Here is a 17,639-nt window from a genome sequence, read left to right as displayed (position 1 = left end):
TCCATCTTCTTTGTAGCCATGCCTTAATTATCAGAACAATGGCGATAAGGTCTCCCCCAAACCTTTTTTCTCAAAGCTAAACACAGTTTTCTCAGGCTTTCCTCCACCTCCAATAGGCTTTCAAGTACTTTGATCATCTTTGTGGACCTTCTTATATTTGTCTTTGTTGAACTTCACAGGTTCTTGCCAGTCCACTCTTCCAGACACTATCCAGGTCTTCCTGCACAGTGGTTCAGCTGTATCCCTTCATTTTTATGGGCAAATGCCTCATGGATTTCAGATGAGGAAATGGTGATCCCTAAATAGAGCTAAAAACAACACAGAAGAAAAAGTGAGAAGGGCATTTTGTTTGCCAAAGTTGCTCTTCTGTGTTCTGAACAGATGGCTGACAACATCCTGAGACCTTAGAAAATTGAATCGATGAGAGAAACGTGTTCAGATTTAATTATATGTAGTTGTGCAAGGCACAGAAAGGGTAAAACTAAACCACAAACCTCAGTGTATTGAGTGAATTTATGTAGTAGGAGTACATAAAAAATTCACTCCTGTTCAATTTTATGAAATTTTCATCACAAAACCTTGTTCTGACTGAATAAATGAAATCCACATTAACTTTTTTTTTTAATAATTAGGCAGTTTCAGACATTTGTTCAAGGTCTGATTATTATTCTCATTTCTTAGAAAAGCTGGCTTAGGTTTTACAGTATTTGGTAGACTAGAAAATAAAAATATTATTATGAAAATTCACTTCATTACCTAAAAAGTGGCCAGTACAAACCTCTGGTTTTTGCAGCTCATTTCTTACATCATTTTGGAAAAAAAACCTGGGCTGGGTCAATCATTCTGAATAAATACTCACATATGTACAAGTATGATAGATATTTTTTCAATCACCCTATTCAAATGTTTGACAAAATAATACTACTGTCACATCAATCAAAGATGTATTTGAGTAAAAGCGATTATATCACACAAGTATTATATGTGTAGGCAGAGACTACAGAAAAGTACAACATACTGAGGGAAAAATGCTAAACAATTGCCAGTGTTCTTATATAAGAAGTTACACTGAACTTCTGAACAAATTGGATGTTGTACTGGCTCTGGCTGAGGTGGAGTTAGTATTCTCCTCAGCAGCCCATATGGTGGTGTGGTTTGAATTTGTGCCTAGAATAGTATTGATATCACACTGGCATTTTGCCTATTGCTAGTAGTGCTTGCACAGTGCCAAAGCTTTCTCTCTATCCCACTCAGGAGACTGAGGGCAGCAAAGGCAGTGGAAAGGGACACAGCCAGGAGACCAAAAGAACAGCACTTTGCTTAGCAGAAAAGCTGGCATAGAGGAAAAAGAAGGAGTGGGGGGCAACACGGTGTGCTCAAACCTGACCTTGAACTCTTCATTCCCGCAGCCTTGAGAGTCAGGGTCTCAAGAGCTGTGGGAAGAGCAATTGCCAGTAAAAACTGAGACAAAAAGAATGTTGAGTACCTCAGCCTTCTGCCAGTCAGTTGTCACCAGTCTACCTGTCTCATTTTTTGGAGGTGTGAAATTTCTTTTGTCTTCATTTTCTGACTAATGTGCCTATGGTCAGATATTCATCCATTTCTGTTAAGACCTGTCATCTTACTTGGAGATGTCCCTGGTTGGAAAGTACTTATTCCATAGACTGAAAATGGAACTAAGAATGAAGAGCCAGAACCAGTAAAATAACTTGTATGTGAGATATCCTGTTTGCAGCCTCTGTCCATCTGTGAAGCTCTTTTCATTGACATATTTCATGGTTTTTTTCAGTCCATCAATCTAGAAAATACGTTTCCTCGCCTTTGGTATGGGAATCATGTTTTTAGGTAGGCTGAGGAAGGATCAGGAAGTCCATAGATGCAGTATTATCTTCTCTAACTTTCAGCATCTCAGCAGATTCATGCATTGAAAAAGGCCTATGATGAGAAGATTTTGCTGGAAAGCTGTTCTTTCCCTAAGTATAAGATTAAATATAAAAATATAATATAAATTTATACAATTGTTACTAATTTCAAAGGGACTGATTTTCTCCAAAAAGCACAAATTTAATTATATATCTTTTAGGCTGTGATGCAAATTTTAGTTTAAAGCCATGAATAAAGTTAGATTATGCAGGCACAGAGCTTCTACTTGAAATATCTTTATTTGCCAATTTTCTTCACTTTCCTTTTTAAAAGAAGAAAAACTTTCCTTTAAAAACTTAGGGATACTTCTATCCAGAAGACCAAAGCTTTGCCAACACAGAAGTGTTCTTGTGGAGGTCTTCAAAAATTCTGAATGGATAATAGTCAAGGTACACAGTAGTAATACTGACAATGTCATCAGCTGCCTCAGAATAAGAGAAAAAGTCTACTAAGAGGTCCTTATTTTACAGTCCTGTTGACAGACAGCTTTTGGGAAGCTATTCAAGCCTGACAGTGAAGAGATCTGAGGCAATTCTTCAAAGCAAAATTAAAGGAGAATTATACACACAGACTTGAAAATAGACTTGAGCACAACATACAATTTAAGTACTGGAGAGGTTTTATTCTAATTCCTACTTTGTCTGGGTTTATTGGCAGAACCACTGAAGTTACAAAACATAATAACATTAAAAGTAAATATCTTTATTTCTGCAACAGCAAGCTTTGACTAATACAGGTTTTGCCTTGTAAAGTGCAAAAGGACAAATAGACTAAATCCATGGCTTATAAAAGGCAGTTTATTCAACAAATTAAATTATTTTATTCAGCAGAGAACAAAAAGAACAACAGCTTTTCTTTTTTTTTTCTTTTAGAAGTAGCCAATTTTGGGGAAAAAATTAATTATATAATAAATTTGGGTTGAAAGCACATTTTCTGTAAAAAATATGTTCCTATCCATTCAGTTTTCTTAAAAATGCTGTCAAGTCAATCTGCTATAACCTTGTGAAAATCTGTTAGGTCATGTACAAAAATATTTCCCACTATTTATCAGCACTGTTAGTGATAATGAACACAGAGTGGTGCTTTTACCCCAATTTAATAGCCTTGCTGAATAAGAGTTTTATAATAGTGCATTATCAATTCAACCTAAGCAGAAAGCACAGCTGTACTGGAACACTTAGACCCTAATTGGGCACCCAAGATCTTTGAAGGGAATTAAAAGGGAGCTCTGGCTTTTTTATTTTGTATGTAAAAAAACCAAATTAAGTGGAACTCTTGCTTGTCTTTACTTCTGTCTTGTATCCTCGTTTGTGAATGCTGTAACTGATTATCCATTCTCTTTTAACACTTCCATCTGATCTTTTGCCACCAGAATAGAATTTGCAACCCAAAAATATATAAACTAAATCTCAATAGGAAAGGCATAATTATACTACTTTATTCAAATAATTTATATATTATTAATGACACTCAACATTCAATAATAATTATCAACTATATATCTGCCAAGGATGACCTGAAGGAATGTCTAGTAGGGCTTAATGGGCATTCATAAAATTTCTAAACATGGTTTTAATCATACAGTATAAACAGAGCACTGTAGGGCTTACTAAAGATCCATTTCATTTTCAGCCATAAAATGTCACATGGATCTTAACCACAGCATTATTAGTTCATTGCTAAAATTATAAAAATAAAAAATAAAAAATAAAAATAAAAAATAAAAAATTAAAAAATAAAAAATAAATTAATAATAAATAAATAAATAAATAAATAAAAAATAAATTAGACTTCACCATTTTTTTATCAAAATGCTTATTCATTAAAAAATAATTTTAAAAATGTAATGGAAAACTGGAGAGTGCAAAGATTAATGCAATTGGTTGAGGGTCTGCTGATGAAATCAAGAAGTTTGACTTCTTCTAGAAGTTGAATTCCTACTCAAGTTAGAAGGAAGTGAATGTGCCTATAAATTCAGAAAGATGACTTAGCAGTGCACATTTCTATCTGATATGACTCCTTAGTCAATTTGGGAAGTGTAAGTGAATGTGTTTACAAAGACTGCAAATAGATTGTGGACACCTCTTGCTTGCTATTTCAGCTGCTACTGAGGTCTCCTTCTCATTCGATGTCGGAAACGGGCCAGTGGAAATTGTGGTGAGATCTCCCAACCCACTCAACGATGACCAATGGCACCGGGTCAATGCTGAAAGGAATGTCAAGCAGGCCAGCCTGCAGGTGGACCAGTTACCCCTGGAGGTCCGGAAAGCTCCAACAGAAGGACACACGCGGCTGGAATTGTACAGCCAGCTCTATGTTGGTAAGGTGCAGAGGAGGCAGCCAGGCTTTGCTCTCACAACGCTGAACATTCTTTGCCTTGTGTCTTGCCGGCAGCAGTTAGTGAATGTGGAAAGCTGGGCACCTCGAGTGTGGGACAGCAAAGGGGGGAAAAAAGAAAAAAAATAGAAAAAGAAAAAAAAAAAAAGGACAAATGCATCCAAAATTGCAGAAATACAAAGATCAACTATGAGAAAAATATTATGCATTAGAAACTTGTCCTTTTTTGTCTCTCTCCACCTGCATCTCCTGGCTGAAAGTGCCTCCAGCAGTCTGCAGTGCCAAACTCCTTTTTTGCTGAGAGTCTCTTCCCAGACACACAAACACTTTTTCACCACAGAAGTGAAAACTTCTGCAGAGTTCTTGCCAGGACCACATGTGCCTGCAGTGCCCATCCTAGCCTCGGCAGCACTTCCAGCCTCTTCAGATTTGATTACTGGCCATATTTTTGCATTCACAGCTCTCACTTCAGTCTTTTCCCCTTAGTCCCGTGGGCTATTTACTTATTTGGTGTAGGAAAGCATCACAGTGTTACAGAAATGCATTCCCTGGAACCAAGTTAGTCCAGCTGCTTTCTGGAGCTACTGGTTTCCACTACATTTGGGGCAGGCTATTCCAGCAGCATTTGTATTTCTCCAACTGTGAGCCTCAGGGCTGCAAAGTGCTGACATGCCAAGTGCCATTAGCTGGAATCAGAACTGCATGAAATGTTGAGCAAAGAAGCACTTTCATACCTCTCTAGATATCTGTTACACAAGAAGAAAGTGAAAATAGGAAAAAAAATTCTTTTTTCTCCATGTTAGTCAGCATTCAACAACTCAAATTAATTAAAATGATGTTTCAAGCCTTCATTGCCTTAGTAATCAGCCCAGTGTCACTGCAAACTGTGTATAATGTGTCACCAGATGTGCAGGTGTTATTTACAAGCTCAGATTCTCCTTTGCTGCTGTGATCCTAGTAAATGGCAGTTTCAAAATAAGCTGGAAGATGAAGTTTGTTTAAAAGAGGAACACTTAACCTTTTAAAAAATATCAAGCCTTTTGCTGTAAACAGGAAGAGCTGGGATTTTTTTCTTAGCCTGAGTTCTTTGAGAATTGTTTATAATGATGATTTTATTTATTAGTTTTGAATTGACTGTAACACCAGCAATGTTTTGAAATATATAGTACCTTTGTTGCTAAAAAATAAATGTCCTAATCTGCATCAGATTTTTTTTTCTTTCTGAATTACATCTATTTCATATAACTTGGTGACTGGAGCACACACACCAGAGAACAGCTTTAAACATTACCTGGAGTCAGACCTAGAATGGATACAAGTTAGAGCGCCCAAAATGAATACCTGAATATCGGGGCCCTGGAGAGTAATGATGAGCAAGAATTGCTTTGGTGCCTCCTTTTCCATTTTCTGTAGAATAAATATCTATTCTTTGGCTGAGCAAGAGGGACTGAGGGGTGATGACTTTGTGTCCTAGGGGCTAGGACAGTCACTGAGAGGGGAAAGAAAGTTTTTCCTCACTGCAGTATATATGAGTTTACATAGAATGGAATCACACCAGAACACCCTCTGCCATGTGCACTCAGCAGAGACCAAGCCTTGCCTGCTCCTACTCCAAATCATCCAGCTACTAGTACTTGGTATGAAGCAGCACTCTCTGGTTTGTATATAGTCCTCTTCCCCACTCAGGTAAATATCAGCCTCTGTACTCTGTGGTGATGAGCATTCAGATCTCCTCAGGGACTCTCTGACACCTGCAGCACTGCAGTAATCAAAGAGAGGAGGGATGAGCAGAAAAGATGCCAGGACTCATTGTTATTTACTCACATTTTTCAGTTTAGGTTTTTTTGATTGTTGTTTCTAATCCAGCCTCAGATAAGACTTTCTTAGCTGAAATCACATTTTTTTCAGTGAGTATTTACAGTTCTTGTTAACTGCTATAAAAAACCATCTCAATCCTGATTGTCAAATGTAGCTTTTCAGTGTTCCATCCTCCAGTCTATGCTCTCATAAGTAAATAGTATACATGATGTTTCTTGGAAATCAATGTGAATATTTTCTATTGTAACTGAGAATGGAGATTTGACTCCCTTTTTCTTTGCCCATTGTGGCTTTGAAAAATGTAACACTGCATAGCATATTATGGCATTATTATTAGCACCCACCATCACTAATCATTCGGAGAGAAAGGCTACACCTTGGCAGTTGAGCCAAGCCCATTTCTTTCACTGTTATCTCTAAAAACACTGAAATTGAAATGAAAGGAAATCTTACAGTGCAGGGCTAGAATCTCAAATGTCTAATTAGTATAAAGCAAACAGTCATTTAAAAAGTACTATTTATGCTTGCTAATGGTATGATATCAAAGCACTAGGTTTCACTGATCTGTTGTCATTAGGACAAGGCAATTCCTTGCTCTTAAAAAGAAGCTACCACAGCCCTAGCAGGATATTTCATGTGAAGCAACAGCAATGAAATCCATTCAGTGTTGTCTCACAGTTCAACATTCCCTCTCAGGTGCTGCAGGAGGCCAGCGAGGCTTCCTGGGCTGCATTCGTTCCTTGAGGATGAACGGGGTGACGCTGGACCTGGAAGAGAGAGCGAAGGTCACGCCCGGGGTGAAGCCTGGCTGCTCTGGCCACTGCACGAGCTACGGGATGTACTGTGCCAACGGGGGGAAATGCGTGGAGAAATACAATGGCTACTCCTGTGACTGCTCCAAAACTGCCTACGATGGGCCATTCTGCATAAAAGGTAAATGCCTCGGTGCAGGAGGCAGAGTGGGAGGGAACTATTTGCCTGAGGAGAAAAAAACCACAATGGAATCGTTTCTTCACCTTCATTAAATAAACAAGTAAATCCTTCCTTAATACTTCTTGCTAGCAAGTCAAATTATACACCCATGTGTATATTTAAATGTGATTATTTAAAACCACATCTCTTATGAGGACTACATATTACTTGTTTAAATCAAATAACACAACAACAAAATGCATCAGAAATGCCTGTAGTAGTAGCAGGTCTGGCAGAGAGTATTCCATAGTCTTGAACTGCAGAACCATAAATTCCAACTAGCACAATGTCATGGTAACTTCTTTAGAAGAAAAACATGCATTTAAACAGAAGCTACCTAGTCATTCAGACGTGTAGGTATGATGTTTGGGTTGAATGTCTCATATATTGGGAGGCCAGTATTTGGCTTAAAAATTTTATCCATCTGTAAGTAGATCAAGTCTTTTAGTACCTCAGACTGGGTTAGAGACTGAACCTGCTAAGATAAGGGAAGGCACAGAGCTCTCACATTTATGTCAGCTTTGGAAATGCTTAAAATATGCTCTGGATTTTTTAAAAACAATGATTGTAAGAGAACAATGTAATGTGGATGCGCAGGTCTGCATGAGAAAGAAATGCGAGGAGCAAGGGAAAGTGGGATCCAACAACAAAAATTGAGAAGGAAAGTACTAATTTATTTTTTCTTGTTTGACTGTCTAATCCACTGCTTTTCCTAATAATTTTGAAAGCTTTCTCAAAGTTCCAGATAAAAATGTGAAGGCTCTTCTCAGTAGTATCCCTGATGTTAAAGAAACCTGTAGCTTTACAAAGTGATCCTCTGCTTTTACATTCCTCTCTGAACCAGGAATCCTGCAGGCAGTCTAGGTCACCAGGCACCACAGTCCCTTCATGAAGCTAATTTGGCAGTAGGGGACAGCACCTAGCCTTTGATGTTCTGGTTTTCAACTCTTTCTCACGGATTTTTTCCAAGTCAAAATCTGAGAATTATTTTGCAAATATCCATACCCTGCTCTCTTTTAGCCACACTTACAGGAAGCATAAAGTTTATAGCAGAAATAGGCAGTCTCCTCTACCTGATGTTGTGTTATGGACTGCATTTCCTCCCCACACACTTCAGCCACTTTCATTTTTATCCATGTATGTTCACTCTCATTTCATTCTGTCACAACAAAGCTTTGTCCGTTGTTGGTGTTGCTCACGTACCGGACCATTCTCTTCTAAAAGCCAAGAGATTGTTTTCATATCACCAAATATTCACATCACCAGATATGGATGAATCTCTGGCATGATTATTTTTTAAATTCCAATAAATATGATGTATTTCTAGTGCAGCAGAAGGGAAGCAGCTGCTTCTCTAGGTAATGGCTTCCACTGTGCTTGCATGCAGGAATTTCATCAGCTTTCACTATGCTGTGCTGCTTCAAAAGCAAATTATAAAACATGTCCATTCAGTTCAGGACTGTACATACAGCAGCTCCTGAGAATGTCAATACAGTAATTTCAGTTAATTTAGCAAATGATTTGTCATGGATAGTGGTAATGCATATTTAGTATTTCTGTTCACTAATGCAGTTATATGGTAGAGGAAACCTATTCAGGCTGGAATTCGGTCAATCTCTTACATGTGTTGACACAAAAAAAAACAAAAAAAAGGAAAAGAAAAGAAAAGATAATTACTGCCATGTTATATCCACTTTATAGCTTTTTCTGTACTGCCAGAACTCATCACATTGACTTTTATTTGTGAGGGTTTTGTTCCTTTTATGGGTAAGTAAGCCCCAACCTTCCACCAAAACTATCTCTAAGCTAAAGTGTTTAATTTTTCCTGGCTGTGGAGCTACCAGAATAAAAACATACCATTAGGGGAATAATTGAGCACCTAGCACAGGCAAGCCCTGGTTTTGGCTGTCCTGTAAGCACGTCCATAGCAATGGCAGTAATATCATACATGTTATACTCTTCTCCTTATCAGAGTCCCAGTGCAGCCAAGGGCCCGGGGCTCTGACAGGAAGACTTTGGGCATGCAGTAAAACTTGCTGTGAGGTGGTGCTCATGCAAAAATACTCTTGTTAGTGCAGGGATGTCTGTGCCATACCGTGTTGTGCCATTTAAACATGACACCAGATCTCTGCTTTCAATAGCAAATCTGTTCCAGGTTAAAAGTGGCTCTCTAAATCCTTTAGATCTTATGTACAAGGATTAAATTACCAATTTCCTATCTATTAGTGCTAAAGACTGCTGTACTCATCTAGAATATCCCCAGGTGTGATTTAGTGTGGGTGAGTTCATGAGGTTTCCCTACAGAAAGAACAATGGGATATAGGGGAAAAAGCTAGAGGATAAATTACACAAAACATACTGGGTTTGGGGCATCCTATGATTGAAATAATTGTAAAATCTCTGTAACAAACAATGCTGATAATGAGGTCTTTGGAACAGTTCATTTACAGCCCATTACATTCACATTGTCAATTTAACTTGCATTGCGCCTTTTTAATCAAGTAAAGCACTGGAACAACTTACGTGTGTTGTCAAGCTTCCTAGACTTGTGAAAGAAGGGAGTCCTACATTTCTTTCTGATAGCAGCTCCTGGAACCTTGTACTGTGTCCTCTTGGTCTATGAGACAAGAATTTTCGAGAAACAAAGGGCAAACATATATAACTACAAAGAAAAAAAAAATAATGGCAAAACAGCCAAGTATGTTTTAGTTTAAAAAATTATTTTAAAAATTTTTGAAAATTTGAAAGGTGTTTGGATTTTTTTTTCTGTAAAACAAATATGATACCTAAATTTTATTTTCATTTATTTTGATGAAGAGATTGTAATTGTTATATTTCAATCCATTTTTCATTAACACTTTGACACTTTCCCCTCTGTAAAAGCACTGAAACATCTATGAACATGTTTTCAAATACTGTATGATCTGTTTTCAATTATTTTTTTTTCTTTTTAATGACAGAGTTGAATACTGCTCTGTCACTTTTGTATCCTGCACCACAGTATTCTGTTTGTTGCTGTAATGCTGGGTAAGCCGAATACGAGGCAAGCAGGAATATTTTCCTTTGTCACCTTCACTAAGAATTCGCATTGGCTGCCAGAAAATAAAATGGTTAGGGCTTTACAGGATAGACTAGGACTTTGTTCATTATTTCACTCATCTGCATTAATATTCCAGGCCAAATAGATCTGTTAATTTGATTATCAGTAGTGCCTGACATCCCATTCAAACCAGTATGAGATACTACCAGAAAAATATGCCACTCACCTGTGTGAAATGTGCCACTCAGCTGGAGTGAAAGGTGGCACAATGTAACCCTTACAATATAGCACAGACTTCTCTTCCCATTGATTTTCTTTTGCCACAGGAAACTTTTCTTATCTAAAGGCTTTATTTTGATATTGAAATCACTTGCCTGCAGTGAACTTTTTGGGGTTGGTTACATGCTAAAAGTGATAGTAGAGAAGATGGGAAAATCGAAGGAAAAAAAACATTGCTATAAGGAAATCACCATACAATGGTTCATGGGTAATAAACACACTTCACAATAAAAGTAGGCCTCACATGCTGTGGATTCTTTCACTGATGAAACCTGTCCTGAGAGCCTCTGACTGATGACTGACAAGAAATTGCATTGTCTCCAGCCTTATTAGCAGCACATCACAATGTGAATGATGTTGTAGTGGTCTGGAAATTACACTATTTTTTTACAAGGACAGAAAGAAGCATGAAAATGCAGTCTGACATCTATTTTAACTGTATTTTTGTTTCATATTTGAGGCATATGCAATTGGTTTTACTTCTTTCATTTACTTTACTTCTCAATTGCTCAGAGGAATTGCTCTGAGGAATAGCTGAAGTGTTTCTGCCATCCTGCAGATTGCTTTCTGACCTTTCCCTGACCTTTGTTTAAGCATAAGTTCTCTTTTTTTTTTCTCCCACAGCTGTTCTATCATCATAAAAGCATTTCTGAAAAAAACAATTAATTATTGTCCCTCTAAGAAACAAACTCTTTCCTCCCTTTAAATAAAAAACACAAAAAAACCCAAAAAAACCAAACGAAAACAAAAACAAAAACAAAACAAAAACAAAAACAAAAACAAAAACAAAAACAAAAACAAAAACAAAAAAAGACAAAGAAAAAAAAAAAAACAAAGGTCAAATGCAGGGCAAGTGGCAGCATTCTGATGTGGGGCATACCCCAGGGGGAGAAAACATTCCTTCTTTGGTATTGAAATGCAGTGGAACAACAGTAGGAGAAGAAATTGCACTCACCAGGAGTGAGGCCAAAAAATTTTTTTAAAAAATTAAATAGCTGGTGCTATGACTCATGTGCCTTCAGGTATGCTGGAAGGGTAAATTCAAAGCTTTCCAGTTTCTTTGCAGTTACTCAATTTGCATTTACAAACAGCAAAGAGATGCTATACTCTTTTTTCTTTTCTCCTTTGGAGTAAAGCTCAGATTCTCAGTGTGAATTCTTGCAATCCTTAAGACAATGCCCAAAACGAATTCCTTCATGTTTGTTTTTATATTTGTATGAACCCTGAAAGCACTTACAAGTAGTATTGTCACAGTCAGATTTCCTTCCATGTCTCAAAGAGAAAAAATAGCTTTTTACTAGGCCGACTGGATCCAAGACTTCAGGAGGCAGCAGCTCTGCACCCTTCCACCGACTCTGAGACTGATACTCGATCAACTCCAAATTCTGCCCTGGTTAGACCCATTCAATTCCCTTTATTTTGCAAAAACATTGCATTGTTTTGTTGAAAGCAATGGTGAAGTGATTGTTAGAGTGTTTTAAGGTAACTAACTTCTTAGTTTTCATAGTTCAGAATCACAGAACCCAGAAAATAAGGCAACATTCCCTGCCAGATCCAAAAAAAATTCCTGTATTTTCAACATGATTGTGATCTGTTAGCTGAAAGTTACATGAGACATTTTCTTCAGGTTGTTAATGTTAAGCTCCCACTCTGGTAAGTCTGAATGCTGCAGTCAGGCTTTTTTACATGTAGATCATACTTCAGGACTCAGGTTTTAGCCCCTTTTGGGTAAATATAGATACTCACAAAAATAGATATACTTCCTAAAGCTATTCCATTCTTCAGTCCTGTCAATATTGCCTTATTAAACATTCACAGTTCATAGTTATCCTCTAGTGCTTTGAAAGTTGCACTTCAGTGCAACAATTCTTTCATTGGAAAAAAAAAATGTGCAATATTTATACTTCTGCGTGCTGCTTAAATAGTTTTGGCACCTCACAAGATGACAGGGCATTTATGCTTACAATAGCTCTGTGATGTGAGAAGATGTTTTTATTATGGTAATGCAGAAAGCAAAGGAGGGCAGGAAGGATCTGCTCAGATTTAAAGTGGATACCTGTAGTACAGGAAGGAATTGAAGCCAGGTCTCACCTGTCAAGGTTGTTGCTCTGAACACTGTGAAATCAGCAAATGACAGTTGCTAATATTTCTCAAATGGCTCTTGCAAAGATGCAAGTTTATCTCTGAGGTAACCTAAAGAGCACCTCCATAGACTCCCTGGCAGGAAATCATGAAATCTGATCTGTTGTACACTTGACATCACATTTTCTTCATCCATCCAAATTTATTTGATGGTGGCATGGAAAAGGGTGGCATTTAGGTTTTTTCTTTTCAACCACTATGGATATTTTTACTAGAAATGGACCTGGCTTGTCATTTAGATTTGACAGAAAATACATGGCACCTGTTGCCATTCCCTTACTCTGAGTCTGTTGTCCCAGACATCAGATCAAGTATCTATCATACTTTCAAATCAGTACAGAATGAACTGCAACTGCAGCTTTCCTGACAGTTTTAGGCTTTCTGTAGCATGCACACTTCTGTCCAGGTATAGAAAGTTGGAATAAAACCCTGCTTTGCAGATTCTAGTGCAAAAGTAGATTCAGAGCTCAGCCTTGTTTAAGCATATAAAACTGCTTCCTGGCAGAATCTACCTGTTGGTATTGACTAGGGAGGCTTGGAAGTGTCATGAATCAGGTGGCTAAACCCCATCTCTTGTGGCACTCATCCTGTTCTACTGAAGGTAGTGGGAATCTTTGCATGGATTTATGATCACACCCCATAGTTTCACTGGTGCACATTGTTTTCTATATCCCCTGATTCTGATAGTTTAAGAAAGCCTTTTTTATACTGAATACTGATACATTCATGTAGAAGAAGCAAGTCCTCACTAGGTTTATATTCTGTTAATGTCCACAATCAATTGCTGTACTTTGGTGGAAAGTTCCAACATGCATCACAGATTATTAGAGTAAGAGCAGCCAGAAAATAAGGGATGTAGAGCGATAGCTTTAAATTCCCACTTCCTGATATCGCACACTAAATGTGCCTTAAGGTAGAATAATATGTTTAGTAAGCTAACCAGATGAATGGTAAGTATTATCACCTTCAGGGCTCTCAAATTCTCTCCCAAATCAACAGCTGTGAGATTCTGACCCTTTACTGATGCCCTATGACCAGAAGGTATCTCAGCAAACAAGTCTTAGTTTTTGTGACCACAGTCTGGAAGTAGCAGCAATTTTAGGTGCTCTCAAGCACAATTTTTACCATAAGATGAACAAGCAAGCCCTGGTTAATCTATATTCAATATTCATAATTACATGTAAAATAAAAAAAAAAAAAAAAAAAAAGAAAGGAAATTATGCAAAAAGAAAGAGGGTTTATTCAACCATCTACCTTGTCTGAAGAATCTTTGTAAATGCACCAAGTGTTAGAACATCTCCAGTGACTGTCCTTGCTTAGAATTTTGAAAAAGCTGTTTTTCACACCCAGAACTCCATGCAGGTAAGAGCACTCCATGCATTGAACACTGGCAAGCAGCATCACAGAGTAATAATTTTAACTTACTTAATCTGAGCAAGGCGAAAGAGGCATTTAGGAACTCCAGATGGGACATGCTAACAGCCGAAGGAAGCCAGCTTTGTGAAACAAAGAGGAGAGAGTCTTTTCCTTCTCCATTTCTCATGTCTTTGACCAGCTTTGTAATTGCCAGGATTTTGTCTCCACCTTCTGTAAGGCAGATATGCCCTGTTATGCCCATTAAGTGAATAACCAGGTCTGTGAGAGAAATCTGATCCAGTTCACTTGGAAAACTATGAGTCAGCTTGAGTCAGTGAGCACTGTCCTACTAAAGAAGGGAGATTCCACTTCTTACAATGTCACCCTTGTAAAGGTCCTGTGTTTAAACTGGGGCATTGGGATTTTGGTTTGGGGTTTTTTTTGGTAGCTCCACAGATCTGCAGTTTCTTTTTTTATTAGGAGTAATATCTGGTACTTGATTCATGACAATTCCTATTAACATTTCCATCCAACTGTCAGCATAGAGCAAACCCAATTACTGTAAAGACTGCTGAGCTCTGTATCTCTTACATATATGCACCTAGATAGAAAATCTTCCTGAAGCTGTGTTCAGCCACACCTATGCCATGCTGGCAGGGTTTTTCAGAGGTGAGAAATAATTCGTAATTCCTGTTCTGGGTTCTTCTACAAAGCCAGCCCAAAGTGTTTAAATTTAAAAAATTCTGTCAACAGACCGTGACTGCATTGTATGTTGGTGTAAAAATAGGTATTATTTTCTGAAGAAAACAGATCTGTTACCACCACATTCATTTCCCTAAGGCCTCTGCCTTGAAAGGGTGGTTTGCAGAGCAATCTTTACTATGCCTTATGCCTGATGTCCCAAGAGTCATTTGTTCAGGTAGCATTTCAAATATTACAGAAGAGAGTTGTGCATGGAAACTTCCCTCACATTTCAGCAGCAGGGATTGGGCTGCATTTGACCCTCTTTATTCAGGGAGCTTGAATGGTTTTCTGGATGAAGGATTTCCATACTCCTTCTAAGATAACTTCAGGAAGATACTACACTTGTGACCTCAGGTGTAAACTCCAAGGTCACCACTTGTGACCTGAAAAATTTTCGTTGGTCTGCCCTCAGCATTTCCAAGACATCATATACCTGCATTCAAAATAAAGAAAATTATGTTTAAGCTATTTTTAGTATGTCCTAATAGCTTAAACAACCTGCTCCTGTGAGTTGCTGAGCACTTTGCAGTCCTGCTGCAAGGATTTCAGCTTCTTTCAGTAAAGTGCGTAATCATGCGCATCAAGCTCTTTGATGAGCTGGAACTTGAGATAATTCAATATATTCCTATTGAAGGCCCAAAACACTCACAAAGCCAAAGTGAACCTCCTCTTATCCTTCCTTTTAAAAGAGGTGATGTGCATGTGAGGAGAATTTCAAGGTTTACTACAATACCCTGTATGCCTGTAATAGTAGAGCTACATTGAAAATTATTTTCTCAGCGCAAATCAAGTTAAACATAGAGAGCATTCTTTGCTCCATCGTGAAACCCTTTTGGAATAAAAAGTCACAGAACAGCATATTGAGAGTTGGAAGAGACCCACAAGGACGATCAAATTCACCTCACAAAACTGCAGAATGATCTGAATACCATTTCAGAGGGCACCATTTACTTAAAGCTTTCTTTGTAGTAATGAACACTTAACACAGCAATTTATAACATTTACAGCTCTGGAAAAAATGCTTCACATGCTTTCCAGTTCAGCCCCAGAGCAGTGCTGAGGTCAGGACTGAAGGCCCCCGTATCCCCAGAGCGTGAGGCCCTGGGCAAGCATAGTGCCAGGCAATTCCAAAGATTACCTCTAAAATGAAAAGCGTGACAAGCAGTAAACAGGCTGGAGGCGAATATAATTGTGCATCAGTGTGCAGAGCGCGGGTGTGGAGCCTCCACAGGGGCTGTGGTCCCCACCAGCAGTGGCAGTGGCAGGACCCGGCACGGCTGGCAGCTCTGCCGGCGTAATTGATAGGGCATCTGCCCCAGAAGCAGCTTGTGTCAACCAGAAGCAGGAGCTGAAGAATAAATTAGCGGTCACAGGGATATTTTTAGGCCCATCTCACAAATAATTGGAGCTGCTGCTTTAGGTTTTTGGTGCTAACGCTTGTTTCTTACCCCACTGTTAGAGGCAGAGGGCATCACGAGTTGGGGAAGATTTTTCATGACAGGGCCCTCCTTTTAATCCAGGAGTTAAGTAAAGTTAAGACTACTGCGAAATATAGTTGTTAAATGAAATTGCCTCCCCCATGATTTTTTCGGGGTGATTTAGCTTTTCCCCTATAAAATTTCAGTTATAAATCCATCAGAATTATCTAATTATTTATAGCACTTCAGGACCACTGCTTGGCTCTGTGTTTTATATGTCTGTTTAGTGACAGCAACTGTGATATTTTGATTTTGGGAGAATTTTTATATGACAGCAAAAAAACATAAAGCTTTTCCAGCATTATGGATTTAGCAAAATTCTGGAAAGGAAAATCAATATAATTTTATAATTTTACCTATCCTCTTTACTATTCTCTGCTCAGCTACTCGGAATGAATTCTGCAGGCTCGTTCCTGACTCACTTTGAGTCTGTGTAAAGCTTTGAAAATAAGCATCTTCCAACATGTGTTTTGAAATAAAGCCTTTGCTTAGAATTCTGTGAAGACTCAAAATGCTAAAATGGAATAAATGCCCATCTTGTTTAGATGGGCAATTGTCTGCAAAACTGTGGCAACTTTGCATCATGTAGAAAGGTAGTATATCATGAAAGACTTTTTTTTTAAAGACTGTTTATGGTCTTAAGCATTTCTTACAGCCCTTCTTTGAATACAGTATTCATATGTTATGATTATAACATTTCAATCATTATTTAATATCTTATGAAATATCCATAAGCACACCTTGATCAAGTTCACATATCATTTAAAAATTTCCTTTAACAATGTTGTCCCAGGCAGCACAGCTGATCCAGTACCACGATGTCTCTAAATGAATGACTGCCATAGGAAGTCAGTCAAGTGATCTCCAGTGGAGTAGATGATACCAGTGGTGGCCAATTGTGCAGTAATTCCTGTAGGAGGTTATCAAAGTCAGCATTGCTGCAAGAATATCAGCCTGGAATTATGATTTTCATGTTGAGGAAGAGGCAGGACTGCATTATTATTGGAAGCACTACTAGTACTTTTTCAGCTGAAAGTATTAATTCTGTCAAAAGTAGGTATATTCTCTGTCAGGAGTGTTGGAACACCACATCTTGTCTCAGATTGGTTTGAAAACTGTAGCACCTCCTGGGATCTACAGTTCAGGTATCTCTTGCCTCTTGTTCCCAGCTGAATCAAACTCCCTAGTTAACTTTATCTCCCATAAGGGCATCCTTGTTATGGAGTTCTTGTGAAGGATTGTGCTAGCAGTAGATAACTTACAAGCATTGTGTCCAGTCCTTATAGGGGCTGGAATTGTCATCACTCCTTTGGGAGGTCCTTCCAAATTCACTCAGATTTGGTGGTCAGAATTGCTGTTTTCCCTTTTCCTTGTTTGTTGTTTGTTTACTGTGTCCTTTAAGCCACTCTTCCTTGTATCTCCTTCTTTGAAGCATTATCTACCACAAAATTTCAACAAGAATGAATTTAAATCATAATTATCCTTTTCTGTAGTATTGAGATGAGACATAGGCATAGGCTTTCTGTGTGCCCCAAAGGAAATATTTCCTT

At 38.2% G+C, this 17,639-nt stretch overlaps 1 protein-coding gene across 1 annotated transcript in view; it reads left to right on the top strand.

Moving 5' to 3' along the window:
- CNTNAP2 (contactin associated protein 2) overlaps window positions 1-17,639 on the top strand; it is a 1,032,011-nt gene that overhangs the window by 939,645 nt on the left and 74,727 nt on the right. Inside the window, exons 17-18 of the mRNA XM_053975055.1 lie at window positions 4,025-4,243; window positions 6,775-7,011. Coding sequence (XP_053831030.1) covers window positions 4,025-4,243; window positions 6,775-7,011 — 456 coding nt within the window. The remainder of the gene's footprint in view (window positions 1-4,024; window positions 4,244-6,774; window positions 7,012-17,639) is intronic.

The sequence above is a fragment of the Vidua macroura genome, chromosome 1 (genome assembly GCF_024509145.1).
Source record: "Vidua macroura isolate BioBank_ID:100142 chromosome 1, ASM2450914v1, whole genome shotgun sequence".
Classification (NCBI taxonomy): domain Eukaryota; kingdom Metazoa; phylum Chordata; class Aves; order Passeriformes; family Viduidae; genus Vidua; species Vidua macroura.
This window is presented reverse-complemented; position numbering and strand designations above follow the sequence as displayed.